The sequence below is a fragment of the Capra hircus genome, chromosome 22 (assembly GCF_001704415.2).
Source record: "Capra hircus breed San Clemente chromosome 22, ASM170441v1, whole genome shotgun sequence".
Classification (NCBI taxonomy): domain Eukaryota; kingdom Metazoa; phylum Chordata; class Mammalia; order Artiodactyla; family Bovidae; genus Capra; species Capra hircus.
The window spans coordinates 2,816,545-2,837,827 of NC_030829.1; the positions used below are offsets into that span (position 1 = coordinate 2,816,545).

Sequence of the window (21,283 nt, forward strand, 5' to 3'; positions counted from 1 at the left end):
GAAAAAGTGAGGTTATTAAATGACAACGTAAAGCAAAAGGAAGGTGAGGGATCTGAATTGGAGAATTTACTGCCTGCAAAGGATGATTTGATAATTTTAGAAAGAGATTGGGCTTAAGAAATGTCAAGATAACAAGAGAAGCAGCTTCTGCTGACCAAAAGGCAGGAGATGAGTTCCCAGATACCATTAAAAAAGTCACTGAGGAGAAGGGATGCCTGCCTGCCTGAACAGATTTTTAATGCAGATGAAAGTGTCCTATTCTAGAAAAAAAAAAATGCTGCAAAAGATATTTGTTAGTAAAGAAAAGAAGCAAGTACCAGTCAGCACTGAGGGTGTCAAAGTGGTCTGCTTGCCTTCCAAACACGTCTTCTCTTATTCAGTCTCTGAATTGCTGGGAGAAACATCAGTAACCTCAGATATGCAGATGACACCACCCTTTTGGCAGAAAATGAAGAGGAACTGAAGAGCCTCATGATGAAGGTGAAAGAGGAGACTGAAAAAGCTGGCTTAAAGCTCAACATTCAGAAAACGAAGATCATGGCATGCAGTCCCATCACTTCATGGCAAATAGATGGGGAAACAGTGGAAACAGTGACAGGCTATATTTGCTTAGGCTCCAAAATCACTGCAGATGGTGACTGCAGCCATGAAATTAAAAGACACTTGCTCCTTGGAAGAAAAGCTATGACCAACTGGAACAGAATATTAAGTAGCAGAGACATTACTTTGCCTGCAAAGGTCCTAGTCAAAACTATGGTTTTTCCAGTAGTCATGTCTGAATGTGAGAGTTGAACCATAAAGAAAGCTGAGCAGTGTTGAATTGATGCTTCTGAACTGTGGTGTTGGAGAAGACTCTTGAGAGTCCGTTGGAAATCAACACTGAATATTCATTGGAAGGACTGATGCTGAAGCTGAAGCTCCAGTCCTTTGGCCACTGAGGTAAAAACCTGACTCACTAGAAAAGACCCTGATGCTGGGAAAGATTGAAGGCAGCAGGAGAAGGGGATGACAGAGGATGAGATGGTTGGATGGCATCACCAACTCGATGGACACGAGTTTGAGCAAACTCCAGGAGTTGGTGATGGACAGGGAAGCTTGGTGTGCTGCAGTCCTTGGGGTCACAAAAAGTCGGGCACAACTGAGTGACTGAACTGAACTGAATTCAATCTGTAGATTAGGGATCATAGGACTTTTAAGGCTTGTTACACATGGAAAGGATTGTCAACACTCTAGAAGAGAACCCTGATAGAACATTGTGAAAGTCTGGAAGGATTGATTACACCATTGAAGATGCCATTGTTACAGAAAAATCCATGAAGCCCATCAAGCCTGAAATAGTAAATCCCTGCTGGAGAAAACTGAGCAGATGTGTATGACTTCACAGGACTTACAATGGAGCCAGTTGAGGACATCATGAAAGAGGTTGTGGATATGACAAAAAGAGTAGCAGGTGATGAGTTTCCAGACCTTGGAGAAATTCAAGACAGCACACCAGAGGAATTAACAGATAACTGCTTCTGAATCAGGGCCAGATTATGAGGAAGAAGATGTAGAAGAAGCAGTGCCAGAAAACAAATTGACATCAGACAGTCTGGCAGAAGGTTTCAGATTACTGAAGCCTGGTTTTGACTTTTTACATCATGGACTCTTCTATGATACAGGCACTGAAACCGAAGCAAATGGTGGAAGAAGTGTTAGTATCATTTTGGAGAAATGAGAATGCAAAAAAGCCAGACAAAAATGAAGGCGCGTTTCTATAAAGTGACACCAAGTGAGCCTGTCTATCCTGTCTCCCCTTGCACCCCCTCCACCTCCTCTGCCACCATAAGAAAGTCCAGCCCTTTCTCCTCCTCCTCCACAGCCTAGTCAAAACGAAGCTAATGAGGAAGAAAACCTTTATGATGACCTACTTCTACTCAATGAATAGTGAATAATCATCATGCCATACAGTCCATAAATGTATTTGTTTTGTATCCTCGTGTGAAAGTCTAATACTTGCAGTGGAGTACTGTATGGCACTCTGTGTCCTCACCATTAATGCCCAGGTATTCATCATGTAGAACATTGTGTGTAAGACTTATATTGAAGTGAATAGACGAGCCTTACATAGGCAAAAGGTGAGTGATAGTTAACACAAAATTAATGATGTGTTAGTTTTCTTACTGTCTTACAACTTTGCTTACAAAGAATTACATTACATACAGTACCCCTCTCTCTAATAATTGGGGAAACTGCATATCAGCCTATCATCACAGGTAAGGGGTTTTAAAAAATATAAGTGTGTCCCATTCTGTCTTATGAATGTGACCATAATATAGTCTGCCATAAAAATGGTATTATGGTTTATCCATTAACGTAGAGGCTGGGCTACCGTGAGCAATCATATCCATTACACTGGGCAGCCATGTTACTGTTTCTTCATGAAACATTAATTTTGTTTTCATATTATCTTTTCATATTTGATGTCTAGTGTTAGTAATACATGTGACATCTACAGTATTTTGTATCATAGAAGACAAAATTGCTATAGGTGGTGACAGATAGATGATTTATCTTAAAAACAAATCACAAACTTACAGCATTGATATATATATACAGTATAGTTCTGTAAATATTTTTTCCTTTCATGATTTGCTTAAAGACATTTTCTTTTCTCTGGCTTACTTTATTGTAAGAATATAGTATATAATACATAGTAACATATATGATATGTGTTAGTCAACTGTTTATATTATCAGTAAGGCTTCCAGTTAACAGTAGGCTACAAGTCATTAAATTTTAGGGGAATCAAAAGTTATATGTGGATTTTTGACTGCACAAGGGGTTAGCACTCTAAATACCCATGTTGTTCAAGATTAGCTGTACTCTTGTTTGATTAGCCTCTTCACTCTTTCTGCGTCTTTCTTGACGGCACTATTGGCAGCCCCATTTGGGGCTCCGAATGGGGCCCATTGCAAAACCTCAGGCTGTGAAGTGGAGACAGGGCACGCACCTTGATTAAATAAGACGTTGTCTCTTTGAAGTCTTTATTCCTTGTCTGGCATGTAGTAAGATGTGCATGTAGAAGTAACCGGGATTTAATTCCTGATCCTACATACCCCAGGGCACTCGGGCTGACTGGAGCCTAGAAATGAAATGCACTGGATGCTTGCTGGAGGGCATCCAGCCAGCCAATCAGATTTAGGGGCAGAGGTTTGTCAAATAAGTAGAGGAATCCCTGATGTTACTTTTGGATTACTTTGTTTTATAATCAACTCTGGGAGCTGAGTTTGTTAGCATTTTTATTGAAAGGACCACAGAAAACACATTCATGGTATGAGAAAGTAGAAAATTCTATGTAATGTTGCATTTACTTGAACAGGAGTGTAGGCACTTTTCTGAAGCAGCCATTCTTTATTACCTTACAGACAAATCCAAAGCAGCTGGCAAAGTTACTGTGGTGGCCAAGAAAAGGGTAAGATCGTGTTTTATTAAATATACAGAATTCAAATTCAGTCTGATTAATACAATTTTAAAAGAAAATTAATATTCTAAATCAAAATGACATAATTGATTTTTTTATTCTAAGTGTTTGGTTGACACTAGGAATTTAGTATTTATATTTAATATTAATGGTTAATATTTTAATTTTTATGGTTAATATTTATGTTGCTTATATCAGTATAATAGAATTTTCAGATATTAGATGATAAAAATTTTACGTTAAGAAATAAACAATTGCCTTTATTTATACATACTCATATTTTAATATTTCTCATACTAAAATATTTTATGTCATGTGTGAAATCTTCATAGAAAATTGAAATAATTAAAATTCACAGCTCATTGTGGACTTTACCTTAAAGTTAAGTAGAGAACAACATCAGACATTTGTTTGAATCTTTTTAATGAAAGTTTGTAAAGTTAATAGCATTTTAAAGCAATTTTAAAAATTTAATGTCATTCTATACATTGTGTGTGGAGAGATATTTAACTCTACTTACTGTCAAAGCTATGGTTAGAATAGGAGAAGCCTTGACAGTGTTCTCATGTGACAATATTCTCAATAGGACACCACTAAAAAAGAAAAGGAGTCAATGCTTTAAAACAAATTCTTCTGGACAAGTAATGTATTAGTATCATAAGTAAGTGGACCATGATCGAAAGCAAAACCTATCCTTGTGGTCCTTCCTGTGTTGAGTGATGGGACAGGCACAGGGTGAACTCTCAGGAAGTCAAGTGTGACATGGGGAAACGGGAAAGGCTGATGGGCAGGAACCTCCACGTGGACAGGCAGTGAGAGGACCATCATTTTCGTGTTCCATGTATGTATATTTTTATGAGTCCTGTTAAAATCAAATTTTGTTTTTATCCTTTAGCTTTTTGCTTGTAAAAGGATCTGGACTTTTCACTCTGTAAATATTGTAGATGCACCTTTGCAAAGAGAAATTCAACATCAGAAGACAAGGTTGCCCTTTAAAAAAGGAACGAACTAGGACTTGTGTGCACGTCTGAAGATTTAGACAGGAGTATGTGAAGTAGTGCAGGGTTGTTTATCTGGATACTATTGTTTGTTTCAGTCTCTACTAGAGGATATTTAGCATAAAAATTTTAAAGGTAATATTAACTACCATTCTTATGTATTGCTTTATTTTTACTAGTGATTTTCAGCAAAGGTGGTACTGTCTCTAGGTCAGTGCTATTCAAAATGTGGCCCACGAACCAGAACTGGTCTGTAAACTATCTATTTATTGGCCTGCAATGAGATAAGAGCAAAAACTGACAGTAACCATTTAGACATTTGCATGGTAATTTTTGTCAGTCAAATGCAATAAAATGGAACTTATATTCTGTATGTTTTAATTTTTTGTTTCATTTTCCCCTAGTGACTTTTTTTTTTAAATAAAGGTATAAATATTGGACAGATTATGGAGTTGGGGAAAGTAACTGGTTTTTTACCACAGGTAGTTTGAGAGACACTGCCCAAAGAGATATTTTAGGAATGTGTGGAGGTGTTTGGGAGAATACAAGACATTCTGCTTCCCTTGTGGCTCAGCTGGTAAAGAATCCACCTGCAATGCGGGAGACCTGGATTCTGTCCCTGGGTTGGGAAGATCCCCTGGAGAAGGGAGAAGTTACCCACTCCAGTATTCTGCGGAGAAGGCAATGGCACCCCACTCCAGTACTCTTGCCTGGAAAATCCCATGGGTGGAGGAGCCTGGTAGGCTGCAGTCCATGGGGTCGCTAAGAGTCAGGCACGACTGAGCGACTTCACTTTCACTTTTCACTTTCATGCATTGGAGAAGGAAATGGCAACCCACTCTAGTGTTCTTGCCTGGAGAATCCCAGGGATGGGGGAGCCCGGTGGGCTGCCGTCTATGGGGTGGCACAGAGTCGGACACAACTGAAGCGACTTAGCAGCAGCAGCAGCAGCAGCAGCCAGTATTCTGACCTGGAGAATTTCATGGGCTGTATAGTCCATGGGGTCGCGAAGAGTTGGACATGACTGAGCAACATTCACTTTCACAAGATGTTCTCCTGAGCAAAGATTCAGGGCAGTAGATATCTTGCAGTGCATCAGACAGGACTGTGTAATGTCTGTCCGACATTTTGGTGTGACTTTTGAATGTCCTGCTGAACTCAACAAACTACCAATATAATTGCAGAGTGATTTAATATAAAATAATAGTGAAATATTACAAATCAGACCCAAAGCCGTGAAATTTCAAAGACTTCTTATGGAGAGGAAAATGGAAATAAACACGTTGTTCTTGAAATTACTGGATAATTTACTTATTTTCTACCATACATACTGAAACATTTTCGACCGTATATTTACTTGTAAAGGGGATAGAGTCCTGGTCTGTCACCTACCACTGCTATGACCTTCAATTTGGCTGCTTAACTCTCTATGCTCTCAGTTTCCTCCTGTTAAATGGGAAGAATGAAAAAGTCTTATAATATAAAAATTACTCATGACAATTTATATAAAGTACATAGCACAGCGCTTGGAAAATAGGAAACATTTCATAAATGTTAGCTATTATTGTGGGAATATGGATTTATTTTTACATGTGGTACAATGATAGAATATAAAAAATTGCAGCAGCCTTATAGTGATAAGATTCAGGACGTGCTGCCCCAGAATACAGCACCTTGGTGTATTGAGTGTTCTCAGATGAAGGAGTTTGTGAAACACCAGGTAGGAAGGACTTTCTGACCTTCCCCTGAAGCAGGTCATAAGGGCCTCATGAGGGAGTTGTCTTCCCTGTATGTGGAGGACAGGAGCCTTCTGTCTCCAAAGACAGAGGACACAGAGAGTCCTCTGAAGCAGGCTCCACGTGTAGCGCATGCCCCTTCCTGTCCTGTCACATCCCTGTGACTTTCCACGCCTAATCACACCCAGAGTCACAACCCTGAGGTTGAGTTGCTTCTCTGGGTCTTCATCTCCTATGGAGGCTCCCCAGTCACATAAAACTTACATTAGATAATTTTGCATGCTTTTCTCTTTTTCTTCTGTCTTTTGTTATAGGGGCCCCAAATGAGAACTTAGAAGGGCGGTGGAAAAAGACATGTTTTCTCCCTGCACTCACTGCTTATCACAGTACCATTTATACTAATAAGTAATCTTTCCCTACTTTCCTGCTCTTCTTTTGTTTTCTTCTCTATAATAGATAGTATGGGGCTTCCCAGGTGGCTCAGTAGAGGATCCACCTACCAATGCAGGAGACAAGAGTTTGATGCCTGGGTTGAGAAGATCCCCTAGAGGAGGAAATAGCAACCCACTCCAGTATTCTTGCCTGGAGAGTCCCATGAACAGAGGAGCCTGGTGGACTATAGTCCACGGGGTTGCAGAGAGTCTGATGTGACTGAGCAACTGAGCACACATGCTGTGATGTATCGTATACCTTCTTCATGATACAACATGCAGCATTGTGCATGACAAAATATCCATTTTTGTATCTATTTCCATATGTAGTCTTAAAATGAATTCCAAATTGCTGTAATTACTCTATCTTTTCTTTAATCTGTGGGTTAGTGATCCTTCATTACTTTACGTTTTCAAAAAAATTTTTTCATTGTTCTTCCTTTCTCAGACTCTATGTATATATGTATATCATGATGATTTGACATTTTAAAAAACCTTTTTGTCTGGGGAGGGGCTAACCCACTGAAGGCTAGCCAGTGCTTCAAGATGCCCAGGGTACCTCCTTCATATGCATTAACCAATTCCAATTCCACATCTCCCAGCTGTCTTCTTAACATATTCTAAAATACTGAGCCAGCATTGCCCCTGCCCTAAATTATCCTCAGGCCAGGTTCCAGCCAAATGAAGACCCTTCCTCCAGCCCAGAGTGTTCTAGAATTATTCAAAGTAGCCAAAGTTCTAAATCCTTTACTCTGTCCTGTCTTGTGGCAAGGGGAAACCCCAATAAAGGCGTAATTTACATCCTGGAATGTGAAGTCAAGTGGGCCTTAGAAAGTATCACAGCGAAAAAAGCTAGTGGAGGTGATGGAATTCCAATCGAGCTATTTCAAATCCTGAAAGATGATGCTGTGAAAGTGCTGCACTCAATATGCCAGCAAATTTGGAAAACTCAGCAGTGGCCACAGGACTGGAAAAGGTCACTTTTCATTCCAAAAGAAAGGCAATGCCAAAGAATGCTCAAACTACCGCATAGTTGCACTCATCTCACATGCTAGTAAAGTAATGCTCAAAATTCTCCAAGCCAGGCTTCAGCAATACGTGAATCGTGAACTTCCTGATGTTCAAGCTGGTTTTAGAAAAGGCAGAGGAACCAGAGATCAAATTGCCAACATCTGCTGGATCATTGAAAAAGCAAGAGAGTTCCAGAAAGACATCTATTTCTGCTTTATTGAGTATGCCAAAGCCTTTGACTGTGTGGATCCCAATAAACTGTGGAAAATTCAGAAAGAGATGGGAATACCAGACTACCTGACCTGCCTCTTGAGAAACCTATATGCAGGTCAGGAAGCAACAGTTAGAACTGGACATGGAACAACAGACTGGTTCCAAATAGGAAAAGGAGTATGTCAAGGCTGAATATTGGCATCCTGCTTATTTAACTTATATGCAGAGTACATCATGAGAAATGCTGGACTGGAAGAAACACAAGCTGGAATCAAGATTGCCGGGAGAAATACCAATCACCTCAGATATGCAGAAGACACCACCCTTATGGCAGAAAGTGAAGAGGAACTCAAAAGCCTCTTGATGAAAGTGAAAGAGGAGAATGAAAAAGTTGGCTTAAAGCTCAACATTGAGAAAATGAAGATCATGGCATCTGGTCCCATCACTTCATGGGAAACAGATGGGGAAACAGTGGAAATAGTGTCAGACTTTATTTTGGGGGGCTCCAAAATCACTGCAAATGGTGATTGCAGCCATGAAATTAAAAGACACTTACTCCTTGGAAGGAAAGTTATGACCAACCTAGATAGCATATTTAAAAGCCGAGACATTACTTTGTCAACAAAGGTCTGTCTAGTCAAGGCTATGGTTTTTCCAGTAGTCACGTGTTGATGTCAGAGTTGGACTGTGAAGAAGGCTGAGCACCAAAGAATTGATGCTTTTGAACTGTGGTGTTGGAGAAGACTCTTGAGAGTCCCTTGGACTGCAAGGAGATTCAACCAGTCCATCCTAAAGGAGACCAGTCCTGGGATTTCTTTGGAAGGAATGATGCTAAAGCTGAAACTCCAGTACTTTGGCCACCTCATGTGAAGAGTGGAGTCATTGGAAAAGACTGTGATGCTGGGAGGGATTGGGGGCAGGAGGAGAAGGGGATGACCGAGGATGAGATGGCTGGATGGCATCACTGACTCGATGGACGCGAGTCTGAGTGAACTCCGGGAGTTGGTGATGGATAGCGAGACCTGGCGTGCTGGATTCATGGGGTCGCAAAGAGTCGGACACGACTGAGTGACTGAACTGAACTGACTGATAATGAGTGATGTTGAGCATCTTTCTTGTTTTTGTTAGCCATCTGTATGTCTTCTTTGGAGAAATGTCTGTTTAGTTCTTTGGCCCATTTTTTGGTTGGGTCGTTTATTTTTCTGGAATTGAGCTACAGGTGTTGCTTGTATATTTTTTAGATTAATTCTTCGTCAGTTGCTTCATTTGCTATTATTTTCTCCCATTCTGAAGGTTATCTTTTCACCTTGCTTATCGTTTCCTTTGTTGTGCAGAAGATTTTAATTTTAATTAGGTCCCATTTGTTTATTTTTGCTTTTATTTTGCTTTTATTTCCTCCTAGAATACTAGGAGGTGGGTCATAGAGAATCCTGCTGTGATTTATATCAGAGAGTGTTTTGCCTATGTTTTCCTTTAGGAGTTTTATAGTTTCTGGTCTTTCATTGAGATCTTTAATCCATTTTGAGTTTATTTTTGTGTATGGTGTTAGAAAGTGTTCTAGCTTCATTCTTTTACAAGTGGTTGACCAGTTTTCCCAGCACCACTTGTTAAAGAGATTGTCTTTAATCCATTATATATTCTTGCCTCTTTTGTCAAAGGTAAGGTGTCCATAGGTGTGTGGATTTATCTCTGGGCTTTCTATTTTGTTCCATTGATCTATATTTCTGTCTTTGTGCCAGTACCATACTGTTATTTGTGTTAATTAATAAGCTTCTTATTAATATAGAATTCATATACAGCACCTCACTGAATTCACTTAGTTTTATATGCATCTTTACACAAAGATAAATATTGTAATTGATCTTTACTGCTGGCTTCTAGCCTCAGGCAAAGAGATATCTCAATAAAGAATGGTAAGAGAGAAATCCCTTGGGAAGAGTCATTGTCAGGCTTCAAAATTCACTTAATTTCCTTTGGATGTTACTTTTTTTCACCTTTCCATAAGCCAATGTTTCCAAAACTTGAATCAATTCATATATTCTGTCAAAGTTTGCCATTTTCCATACTGTTAGTTTTTATAGCTTTCTTGGATTTGATTTACCTTTTTTGTAATTTAGTTTTTTTAATTGGTGTAAAACTTAAACACAATGAAATGCACAGATCTTAAGTGTAGAGTTTGATGAATTTTTCTTAAGCATATACACCCATGTAACTACCAGTCCAGATTAAAATAGAAAACGGTTTCATTACTCCCTAAAATTTTCCTAATAAAATTTTAAGATATAAATGTATTCTTTTGATGTTAGTTGCATTTTCAAATATAAATAAAATATATATTAATACATAAATTTGTCCATTCATCACTTTAAGTCATCAGTGGAAGTCTTCATAGAGAAAGTTCTTTTTGTGCTAATTTCAGTTTCCCTGAAAAACTTTGAGCCACTCTAAGGCAATGTTATCAAACTTCCTTCCACGGGAGTGATTTTTAACAAGATATTCTTTAGTAACTTAAAAACTAAGCCTGCCCTTTAGGTTTCAAGCTTTACCTCTTTTATCTTAACATCTATAGGAATTCTGTAGGATCACTATTAGTGGAAAGTATTAAAATCAGGCAAAATGGATTAGGCGTTGATATCCAGAACCTTTTATATATTTCTAAGAACAAGGAGTACCCTTGACTTAGTGTACCTCTTTTCTGGTGTGGATGATTCTGCTTGTTTCTTAAATAGAAAAGCCTACTTTCAGACTTGTATATTTGCCTAACCCTTTGTCTGACTTGACTTTCAGTTTATGGATCTGATTTCAGCCAAACTGATCTCCTGGTAGTTTTCTTAAGATGGTTGATGGGAGTGAGAGGAGTGGGGAATAGAGGGTAAGTGGGCATCAGAGTGCATGTAGCAGAGATGAGCGCCTCTTTGTTTTTGTTCCCTGGACAGAAGATGACCACTTCCTAGCATGAGGTGCCGTTCTCCAAGCGGGCGGGTTGTCATTTAGCAGGCAGCTTACACAGGGCAGGTTTTCCACCACAGGGCTGTGGGGTGTCTCTTGTTGCCATTTGGGGGTTGCAGGTCCCAGGAGTGCTTTGGGAGGTGGAAGTGGCATGTCCTAAACTAGTGACCTGTCCTGGTGTACTGATTTACTTGAGAAAATTTAAAATCTAGTTATGCAGTAAACAAATTCATCTCTATCAGTAATATCCTCTCAACTTATAAGAATTGTTTTCATCCTAATTATTTTTTAAAGTCTCATTTTTTAAAATGTCATCATTTATAATAATAGAAGGTTGCCTTAAGTTTTCTTTCTCTACATATGATGCCTATTTGAAAATTCACTCAAGGTATTAATTCACTTGGAATTCAAGTTTAGTAATACTTAAAATCCAGTGTCATAGATTCCAGAAATTCAAAACTTTTCAACCATAACTCTCCACATTTTCTATTCTGTAAATTAACTTTGAGCCAGAAAGCCAAAAAAAAAAAAAAAAAAGAGAAGACTTCTATAAAATGTGATTGCTCTTTTGTTAAGAAACAAAAAGCTGTTCAACTTGAGTCCTACTAATCACATGAAGAGCGGGTGTTGTCCTTTGCTATTTGGGACTAAAGGTTGTTATTCAGCTCTTTTCAGTTATATTGATTATATTCATTGCCAGAATAGTTCTTTCTCTTAGCCAAAGACACATCTCCAACATCAAGCTACACACGATGAGTCTGGGTTTCTTCTCACCGTCACCTTCCTCACCCCATTCCATTAAAACCAAAACCAGTATTACTAATCCATAGAAGCATGGTTATTGATATACAATTGGAGTTTGAATAATGAGTATATTTTATAGATTCTAGCTATTGCCCTAAATATTAAAAATTATCTTTCTATGCCTAATAGAAATAACTACTATTTTCTAATTGGCAAAGGAAAATTGTTATCACTGGAAGAAAATATGCCAGTGAAAATCAGTAAAGTTTACATAGAACTTATTAGAATTAATCTATAATTTGATATAATAATTATAGATTATAATTATGATCTATAATCTATCATTTGACCTCTGCCCACAGATCTTCAAATTTTACATTTATTTATATTTTGTTTATAGGTCTTTAAAAACCTATAAATGACTACTTTAAAATTCTTTAAAATATTCCTGATTTGGGGGTGATATTTTTGTTTTTGTTTATGTATTAATGCTTTCCATGCTTAGTCACTCAGTCATGTCCAACTCTTTGTGACCCCATGGACTGTAGCCTGAAAGTTCCTCTGTCCATGGGGATTCTCCAGGCAAGAATACTAGAGTGAGTTGCCATGTGCCCCTCCTGGGAATCTTCCCAATTCAGGGATCAAACCCAGGTATCCCACATTGCAGGCAGATTCTTTACTGTCTGAGCCATCAGGGAAACTAATAAATACTGGAGTGGGTAGCCTGTCCCTTCTCCAGGGGATCTTCCCAACCCAGGGATCGAACCCAGGTCTCTCACATTTCAGGTGGATTCTTTACTGTCTGAGCCACCAGGAAAGCCCAAATGCTTTCACTTTGCTTCAAAAATAATTTTCTCTGTTATGAAATATGTATTTTAGGTACACATCTTAAATCTGTACTCCCCTACATGCTGGAAGCATGTCACCCAGATCAAACAAAAGGAGTTGTAGCTTCTACGTTCTTTTATGAATCTAGATACAAGAATGTCTTTCATCTCAACCTCTGGAATCCTCAGAGATCTGATGTAAAGACTTGGATGCAGACAAAATATTTTAAAGAATAATCTTTTTTTTAAATTATGCTATTGTACAAAGTCTGTCTGTCCCTGTATAGGAGAAATACAATCTTCTTTTGCATGTTGCTGAGGATAAATGTTCAGAACATTTGACAGTGATCATGGGTCAGAGATTCAGACCAACTATCCTCACTACTCAAGTTGATGGAGGAAAAAATGGTAAAACCACTAATGAAGGTCTCAACATTTGTTCTTTAGTCCAGAAAAAAATGTAATATGGGTCCTGTAATCATTGAATGTTCTCAGAACATCTGCTTTTTAGAATTTAATTGAAATAGGTAAATTCTAGAAAGTATTACTGAGAAACCTTATCTTTTCCCAACATTCCTCTTGCTGAAATTTCTAATGACTTAGAAAAAACTGTATAGAAATAGGAATTGTTTTCAACAGACTTGGATTTTTAGACACTGTCCAATTGCAGGGCAAATAATCTAAGTTACCAGCTTCATTCAGTCAGATTAGCAGCTGACGTAAGTTCTGCTTTCTTGTGATTTCCATAGGACTCTTTCCTCCGTGTTCCTATTAATCCTTCATTTTCTGAAGCTTGCTATAGATATAGTGCAATTTGTTTTGTTTTGTTTTTTAAAGAAACTCCCTGAATTGCTATGCTCTACCTGTGGTATAGATAGATGGTCAAAGATTGTTAAAAAAAAACAATCAAGTGCAAGACTTGAAAGTTTATCAGTGAAATATAGAATCATTGGCGTTCCCTTGAGGTGTCCGGTACTTCTGTCCTCAACCAGGACTGCGAGGTGTTAACAGCAGACCTTTTCTTGGCTTCTGTCTAAGGTGGTCTAGCAGTCAATTTCTATTTTAGTGGGAAACAGTCTCCCATGAATGCCGAAGAATTGATACTTTTAAACTGTGGTGTTGGAGAAAACTCTTGAGAGTCCCTTGGACTGCGAGGAGATCCAACGAGTCCATCCTAAAGGAAATCAGTCCTGAGCATTCATTGGAAGGACTGATGCTGAAGCTGAAACTCCAATACTTTGGCCACCTGATGCGAAGAACTGACTCATCTGAAAAGACCCTGATGCTGGGAAAGATTGAGGGCAGGAGGAGAAGGGGATGACGGAGGATGAGATTGTTGGATGACATCACCGACTCAGTGGACATGAGTTTGAGTAAACTCTGGGAGCTGGCAACGGACAAGGAGACCTGGCATGCTGCAGTCCACGGGGTCTCAAAGAGTCGAACACAACTGAGTGACTGAACTGAACTGAACTGATTCTCCCATGCCTCACATCACTGCTTGAGCATACACTCCAGTGTTTTCTCTGGTAAGCTCCTCACGCAGAGAAATCCACAGACCAGTAGTATGAACTTACACCTGGCTGAAGAGAGTGCAAGGGACAGCTAGAGGTTGATAAGTCATGTTGCCAGGGACTGGTCTCTGATACTGTCCAAACCTCACAGGAATCTCCTCTGCTGAAGACTGACCTGACTGAAGCATTGGTCATTGGCTGCCATCTATGTAAGAAACACCAGATTTGTAGATGATCTGTTGAAATCATGCTTAAAATAAGGCTAGAAAGTGATCATTTCAACCTTCCCTTCTTTTCAAAGAAGTGTTAAAAACAAATATTCTCTTGGCCTGAAGACTTAACTTTATTATTTGTTCTCCCAAGATACTCAGATTAAGTAATAACCATCATTTACAATGTTTCATGAAACCAGTTTTCATCCTATTCCAAGCATATATTTCCCAGAAGATTTACCAAAGGGGAGTGAGAATATTGGCTTTTCCTTCTATATAATGACTTTTGACAGGAGTTTATGTACATTATTCAAGGTACAGATTCATTCTTCTGTCAAAATAGGCAGCTCTTTAGTGATTATTGACTGACAATTATTCTCAGAAGATTATAAAACATATTTATGTATTCAGTGAACATAAAATGCTGATCAGAATTTTACTCCCTCAGATTTAATACAGCTAACAAACTTGTTCTTCTCACTTAAAGAGATTTTTAATTTCGGGGCTTCCCTGGCCGGCCAGTGGTCACCACTTCATGCTCCCACTGCTCGTTCAATCGCTGATCATGGAACTAAGATCCCACGTGCCATGTGGCCAAAAAAAAAAAAGATATTTAATTTAATTTAGATGAGGAAATGGGCAATGTCAAGTCAGTTTTGCAGATTATATGAATCTGATATAAATACAATTCTTACAGATTTTCTGACCTTTGCAATTAAAGGCAGTTCTATCATTTGCCATTCTAGTTTGCAATCCTAATTATCATTATGTATATATTTTTCTTTTCAGTAAATGGCATATATTCTGTATACATACACTTCTTTGTTTCACATCCAAGAAGAAAAGAGTTAATACTTGCTTTGTTTTTGTTAAAATCAATGATCAGTCACTTCCTTCGCTCGGTCGTGTCCGACTCTTTGCGACCCCATGAATTGCAGCACGCCAGGCCTCCCTGTCCATCACCAACTCCCGGAGTTCACTCAGACTCACGTCCATCGAGTCAGTGATGCCATCCAGCCACCTCATCCTTATCTAGTAATACATTTGTTTGGATGGTGCGGGCTAGATCAGTGCCTGGAAAACTTGAGTCACCTGAGAGCTTATTTAAGTACAGATTCTGGGCTCCACTCCAGACTGTCTGATTTGGGATGGGTATACTTGCATTTCTAACAAGCTCTCAGGTATTACTGATTCTGTCGTGTCATGGCTTTAGTTCTGAATAGCATTGGGCTGGACAACATAGGTCAATCAGCTTTGCAACACAGGAGGAGAAGGAGAAGACATGGAGTAGATAAAGTAGATCTTTCATATCTATTTGTAGTGGGCTGGGTGGTAGCCTTCAAAAGATATGTCCCCCAGGAGCCTCAGAATGTGACCTGATTTGGAATAAGGATCTTTGCACATCCTTTGGGTAAGGATTGTGAGATGAACTCATCCTGGTTAATGTGGGCCCTCCATCCAATGACAAGTGTTCTTATAAGAGACACACATCTATCCTTCAGAACAGTAAGAAAATAATTTTTTTGTGCTTTACCAAATTTGTGGTAAATTGTTATGGCAGATTTGGAAAATTGATCTATGACCAAAGTCCAACCATATCAAAGTGCCAAGTACCCTCTGTCATATGGTTTAATGAAAAAGGAGAATCCTGACCAGGTGGACTAGTATAACAGTGAAATAGTGACTGCACATCACCTAATTTCTAAGCACTGTTGGACACTTTCTGGCATGTTATTTAATTTAATCTCCCCTCATATGCCTTGAGGTAGTTTTTGGTTTTTAGCATTATTTAACAAAAGAAGACCCTGAAATACAAAAGTCTCATTTAGTTAGAAAATATTTAATAAATATTTTTATTTATTAAAAACAAAGGAAATAAAAATCTCCTTTATGCCAAACTCTTGCTGGATGTTAGAGAGGTCAGTGTCTCACTGAAGGTGACCTTGGTGGTAGGTGCCAGGGTCTAGACGAATCCTTCCAGATTCAGTGCCTATCCCCATCCACTGTATGTTGTCAAAGGCAAGAGGAAGAGGCACAGTTCGGTTCAATTTAGTTGCTGTTGTGTCCGACTCTTTGAGACCCCATGGACTGCAGCATGCCAGGCCCCCCGTCCATCACCAGCTCCTGCAGTTTACTCAAACTCATGTCCATCGAGTCAGTGATGCCATCCAACCATCTCATCCTCTGTCGCCCCCTTCTCCTCCTGCCTTCAATCTTTTCCAGCATCAGGTCTTTCCAAATGAGTCAGTTCTTTGCATCGGGTGGCCAAAGTATTGGAGTTTCAGCTTCAGCATCAGTCTTTCCAATGAATGCTCAGGATTACTGTCCTTTAAGATGGACTGGTTCGTTCTCCTTGCAGTCCAAGGGACTCTCAAGAGTCTTCTCCAACACCACAGTTCAAAAGCATCAGTTCTTCGGTGCTCAGCTTTCTTTATGGTCCAAATCTCACAGCTATACATGACTACTGGAAAAACCAAAGAGGCACAGGGCATCTGACGAGTGTTAAAGTAGAGAGGAATTTATTATCACCAACACAACTCACCCTCATTTATGGAAGTTGTCTAATAGTATTTCTCTCTACTAATACCTATAAAACACTTTGCACTTTGTTACCTATGATTTTTCCAGTAGTCATATGTGGATGTGACAGTTGGATCATAAAGAAGGTTGAGCACCGAAAAACAGATGCTTTTGCATTGTGATGCTGGAGAAGACTCTTGAAAGTCCCTTTGAAAGCAAGGAGATCAAACCAGTCAATCCTAAAGGAAATTAACACTGAATATTCATTGGAAGGACTGATGCTAAAGCTGAAGCTCCAATACTTTGGCTACTTGATGCACAGAACCAATTCATTGGGAAGGACTCTGATGCTGGGAAAGATTGAAGGCAAGATGAGAAGGGGACAACAGAGGATGAGATGGTTGGATAGCATCACTGACTCAATGGACATGAGTTTGAGCAAACTCTGGGAGATAGTGGAGGACAGAGGAGCCTGGTGTGCTACAGTTCATGAGGTTACAAAGAGTCTGACATGACTTTGCGGCTGAACAACAACCTTGTTACCTGAATTTCATTTCCATTTGTGACCACCCTTTCGCTTCATATTCAAATATGTGTGTAATGTGAGCTGATCTTTAATAGCAAGATAGAAATAAAGTGTTACAATGTCTTTGTGGATGTAGATCACTGATTTAAACAACAGATTTCTATATGCTTTTTTTTTTACCATATAAATATGTAAAGCAGTCTTGGAAAAGCTATATGAATATTGTGTGTGAAAGCTGCCCAGTCGTATTGGACTCTGCAATCACGTGGGCTATATACAGTCCGTGGAATTCTCCAGGCCAGAATACTGGAGTGGGTAGCCATTCCCTTCTCCAGGGGATCTTTCCAACCCAGGAATCGAATCCAGGTCTTCTGCATTGCAGGCAGATTCTTTACTGTCTGAGCCACCAGGGACCTTGAAGTTAAGATCACAAAAAGAAGACCACTTGATCTTTAGTATCATAATAATATGAACTTCCTGAATGTTTCATACAAACTTCTTTTGAGAGATTATTAAGATATAACTTTTTAATGAGAAATAAATTTAATCCCATTTTACCTGTAAATTCTTCATCAGGTTTCTCCTTGTAATTCTGTTTCTCTGTGTATATTTTAAGGCTAAGAGTTTGGTATATACAGGTTAAGGACTGTTATATTTTGATGGTAGATTGTTTCTTTTAGCATTAAGGAATAGCCCTTTTTATCTTTGATTATGCTTTTTGCCTTAACATCTGCTTTTTTCTAACAGTAGTATTGCTACACCAGGTTCCTTTTGTTATTAATCATTAATATATTCTATCTGTCTCCTTTCTTTCAATTTTTCCAAGTCACTGCATTAAAAAAATTTTTTTACCTTCATTCTTGCCAGGAAGGCATAACTTAATTTTAAACCGTAAAACTCAGTGGTTTTTAATATATTAACAGTTGCACAAGCAATACTACTATCTGATTTTAGAACATTTTTTCATACTACCAAAAGAAAACCTAACATTCGTTAGGAATCACTACTCATTTCCACATCCCCCAGTCCTTGGCTATCACTAATGTACTTCTGTGTTTGTAGGTTTGCCTTTTCTGGGCATTTCAAATAAGTGAAATCATTCAACATGTGGCCTTTTGCGTCTGACTTTTTAAACTTCTTGTTTCGCATAATGATCTCAGGATTCATCCGTGTTGTAGTGTGTGTCAGTACTTCATTATTTTTAAAAGCTAGACCGTATGTCATTATATGGATAACCAGGCTTCCCCAGTGGCTCACTGGGGAAGAATCTGCCTGCAATTCAGGAGATGCGGGAGATGAAGGTTCAGTCTCTGTCAGGAAGATCCCCTGGAGGAGCACAGGGCAACCCACTCCAGTATTCTTGCCAGGAAGATCCCATGGCCAGAACAGCCTGGAAGGCTATGGTCCTTGGGGTCACAAAGAGTCAGACACGACTGAAGTGACTGAGTACACATGTGGATATACCACATATTAGCTATCCATTAATGGACGTTTAAATCCTTTCTGCTTTTGGGCTATCATGAATAATGCTGTTATTCACATTTATAGTTTCACAGTTATGACCAGACACAATCTTTTATGATTCATTTATGTTGGGCATAAACCTAGGAGTGGAATTGCTGGATCATAGGGTAACGCTACACGTAACACACTGAGGAATTATCACACTGTATTCCACAGTGGCTCTCCCATTCCACATTCCCACCAGCAGTTTATGAGGGTTCCCATTTTCCCACCACCTTCTTGTCCTTGCTGAGACATTAAGACCCCATCCCAAGCCCCTTTGGCCCTTTTCTGGTACAGATTCCCTGGAGGCCTTCCACATGTCAGTTCCTAACATACAGATTTACATTCCGCATGTTTCTGGCATTTGAATATTTCTTTCTTTAAAGATCATAAGTGTATTAAAATTTAAAAGTTGTCTTACTTAGTGTTTTTGTATGTTTGTGAAGTGAGGAAGGGAGAGTCTATATAAGGGTAGGCATTTGTATAGGATCAGTCAGTTGTTCCTGGAAGTTGAGCAGGTGAGTGCAATTACAGCAATTTTTGACTTGGAATTACAGGTGTGTTTACAGCTGGGAGCCAGAGTTTCTCTTCTGGGCTAAATTACTCAGACTGTATGCTGCTACTGCTGCTGCTGCTGCTGCTGCTGCTGCTGAGTTGCTTCAGTCGTGTCTGACTCTGTGTGACCTCGTGGACTGCAGCCTACCAGGCTCCTCCGTCAATGGGATTTTCCAGGCAAAAGTACTGGAGTGGGGTGCCATTGCATTCTCCGACGCAGACTGTATAGGATACATTATTATGCTGAGCTCATCATATCCCACGTGAACTAACACATCTTTTTGTTAACGGTTATTTTACAGGTGCGAATTTCCAAAAATAATGCTGAAAAGAAAAATCCAAAATTTAGAAAAAGGAAAAGGTATGTTTTTTAAATGAAAAATTATTATGATAAAATTAAATTATATATATGGTTTAATTTTTATATGACATTTCCCCTGATTCTTTTTTTTTTGATTTATTTATCTTAATTGGAGGCTAATTACTTTACAATATTGTAGTGGTTTTTGCCATACATTGACATGAACCAGCCATTGGGTGTACATGTGCTCCCCATCATGAATCCCCCTCCCACCTCCCTTCCCATCCCATCCCTCAGGGATCCTCCTAGTGCACCAGTCCTCAGCACCCTGTCTCATGCATCGAACTTGGACTGGCGATCTGTTTCACATGTGATAATATACATGTTTCAATGCTATTCTCTCAAATCATCCCACCCTCGCCTTCTCTTTTGCTATCTCGCATATAGGGTCATTGTTACCATCTTTCTAAATTCCATATATATGCGTTAATATACAGTATTGGTGTTTTTCTTTCTGACTGACTTCACTCTGTATAATAGGCTGCAGTTTCATCTACCTCATTAGAACTGATTCAAATGCATTCTTTTTAACAGCTGAGTAATATTCCATTGTGTATATGTACCACAGCCTTCTTATCTGTTTGTCTGCTGATGGACACTTAGGTTGCTTCCATGTCCTGGCTATTGTAAACAGTGTTGTGATGAACATTGAGGTACATGTGTCTCTTTCAATTCTGGTTTCCTCAGTGTGTATGCCCAGCAGTGCAATTGCTGGGTCATGTGGCAGTTCTATTTCCAGTTTTTTGAGGAATCTCCACACTGTTCTCCATAGTGGCTGTACTAGTTTGCATTCCCATCAACAGTGTAAGAGGGTTCCCTTTTCTCCACACCTTCTCCAGCATTTATTGCTTGTAGACTTTTGGATCACAGGCATTCTGACTGGCGTGAAATGGTACCTCATTGTGGTTTTGATTTGCATTTCTCTGGTAGTGAGTGATGTTGAGCATCTTTTCATGTGTTTGTTAGCCATCTGTGTGTCTTCTTTGGAGAACTGTCTGTTTAGTTCTTTGGCCCATTTTTTGATTGGGTCGTTTATTTTTCTGGAATTGAGCTGCAGGAGTTGCTTGTATATTTTTGAGGTTAATTCATTGTCAGTTGCTTCATTTGCTATTATTTTCTCCCATTCTGAAGGCTGTCTTTTCACCGTGCTTAGAGTTTCCTTTGTTGTGCAGAAGCTTTTACGTTTAATTAGGCCCTATTTGTTTATTTTTGCTTTTATTTCCAATATTCTGGGAGGTGGGTCACAGAGGATCCTGCTGTGATGTATGTCGGAGAGTGTTTTGCCTAAGTTCTCCTTTAGGAGTTTTATAGTTTCTGGTCTTATGTTTAGATCTTTAATCCATTTTGAGTTTATTTTTGTGTATGGTGTTAGAAAGTGTTCTAGATTCTTTCTTTTACAAGTGGTTGACCAGTTTTCCCAGCACCACTTGTTAAAGAGATTGTCTTTAATCCATTATATATTCTTGCCTCTTTTGTCAAAGATAAGGTGTCCATAGGTGTGTGGATTTAATTGTGGGCTTTCTATTTTGTTCCATTGATCTATTTGTCTGTCTTTATGCCAGTACCCTACTATCTTAGTGACTGTAGCTTTGTAGTATAGTCTGAAGTCAGGCAGGTTAATTCCTCCAGTTCCATTCTTCTTTCTCAAGATTATTTTGGCTATTCAAGTTCAGTTCAGTTACTCAGTTGTGTCCGACTCTTTGCAACCCCATGAATC

At 39.0% G+C, this 21,283-nt stretch overlaps 1 protein-coding gene across 1 annotated transcript in view; it reads left to right on the forward strand.

Moving 5' to 3' along the window:
• Positions 1 to 21,283, forward strand: part of ZCWPW2 (zinc finger CW-type and PWWP domain containing 2) — a 148,999-nt gene that overhangs the window by 112,448 nt on the left and 15,268 nt on the right. Inside the window, exons 6-7 of the mRNA XM_018066626.1 lie at positions 3,408 to 3,454; positions 19,508 to 19,566. Coding sequence (XP_017922115.1) covers positions 3,408 to 3,454; positions 19,508 to 19,566 — 106 coding nt within the window. The remainder of the gene's footprint in view (positions 1 to 3,407; positions 3,455 to 19,507; positions 19,567 to 21,283) is intronic.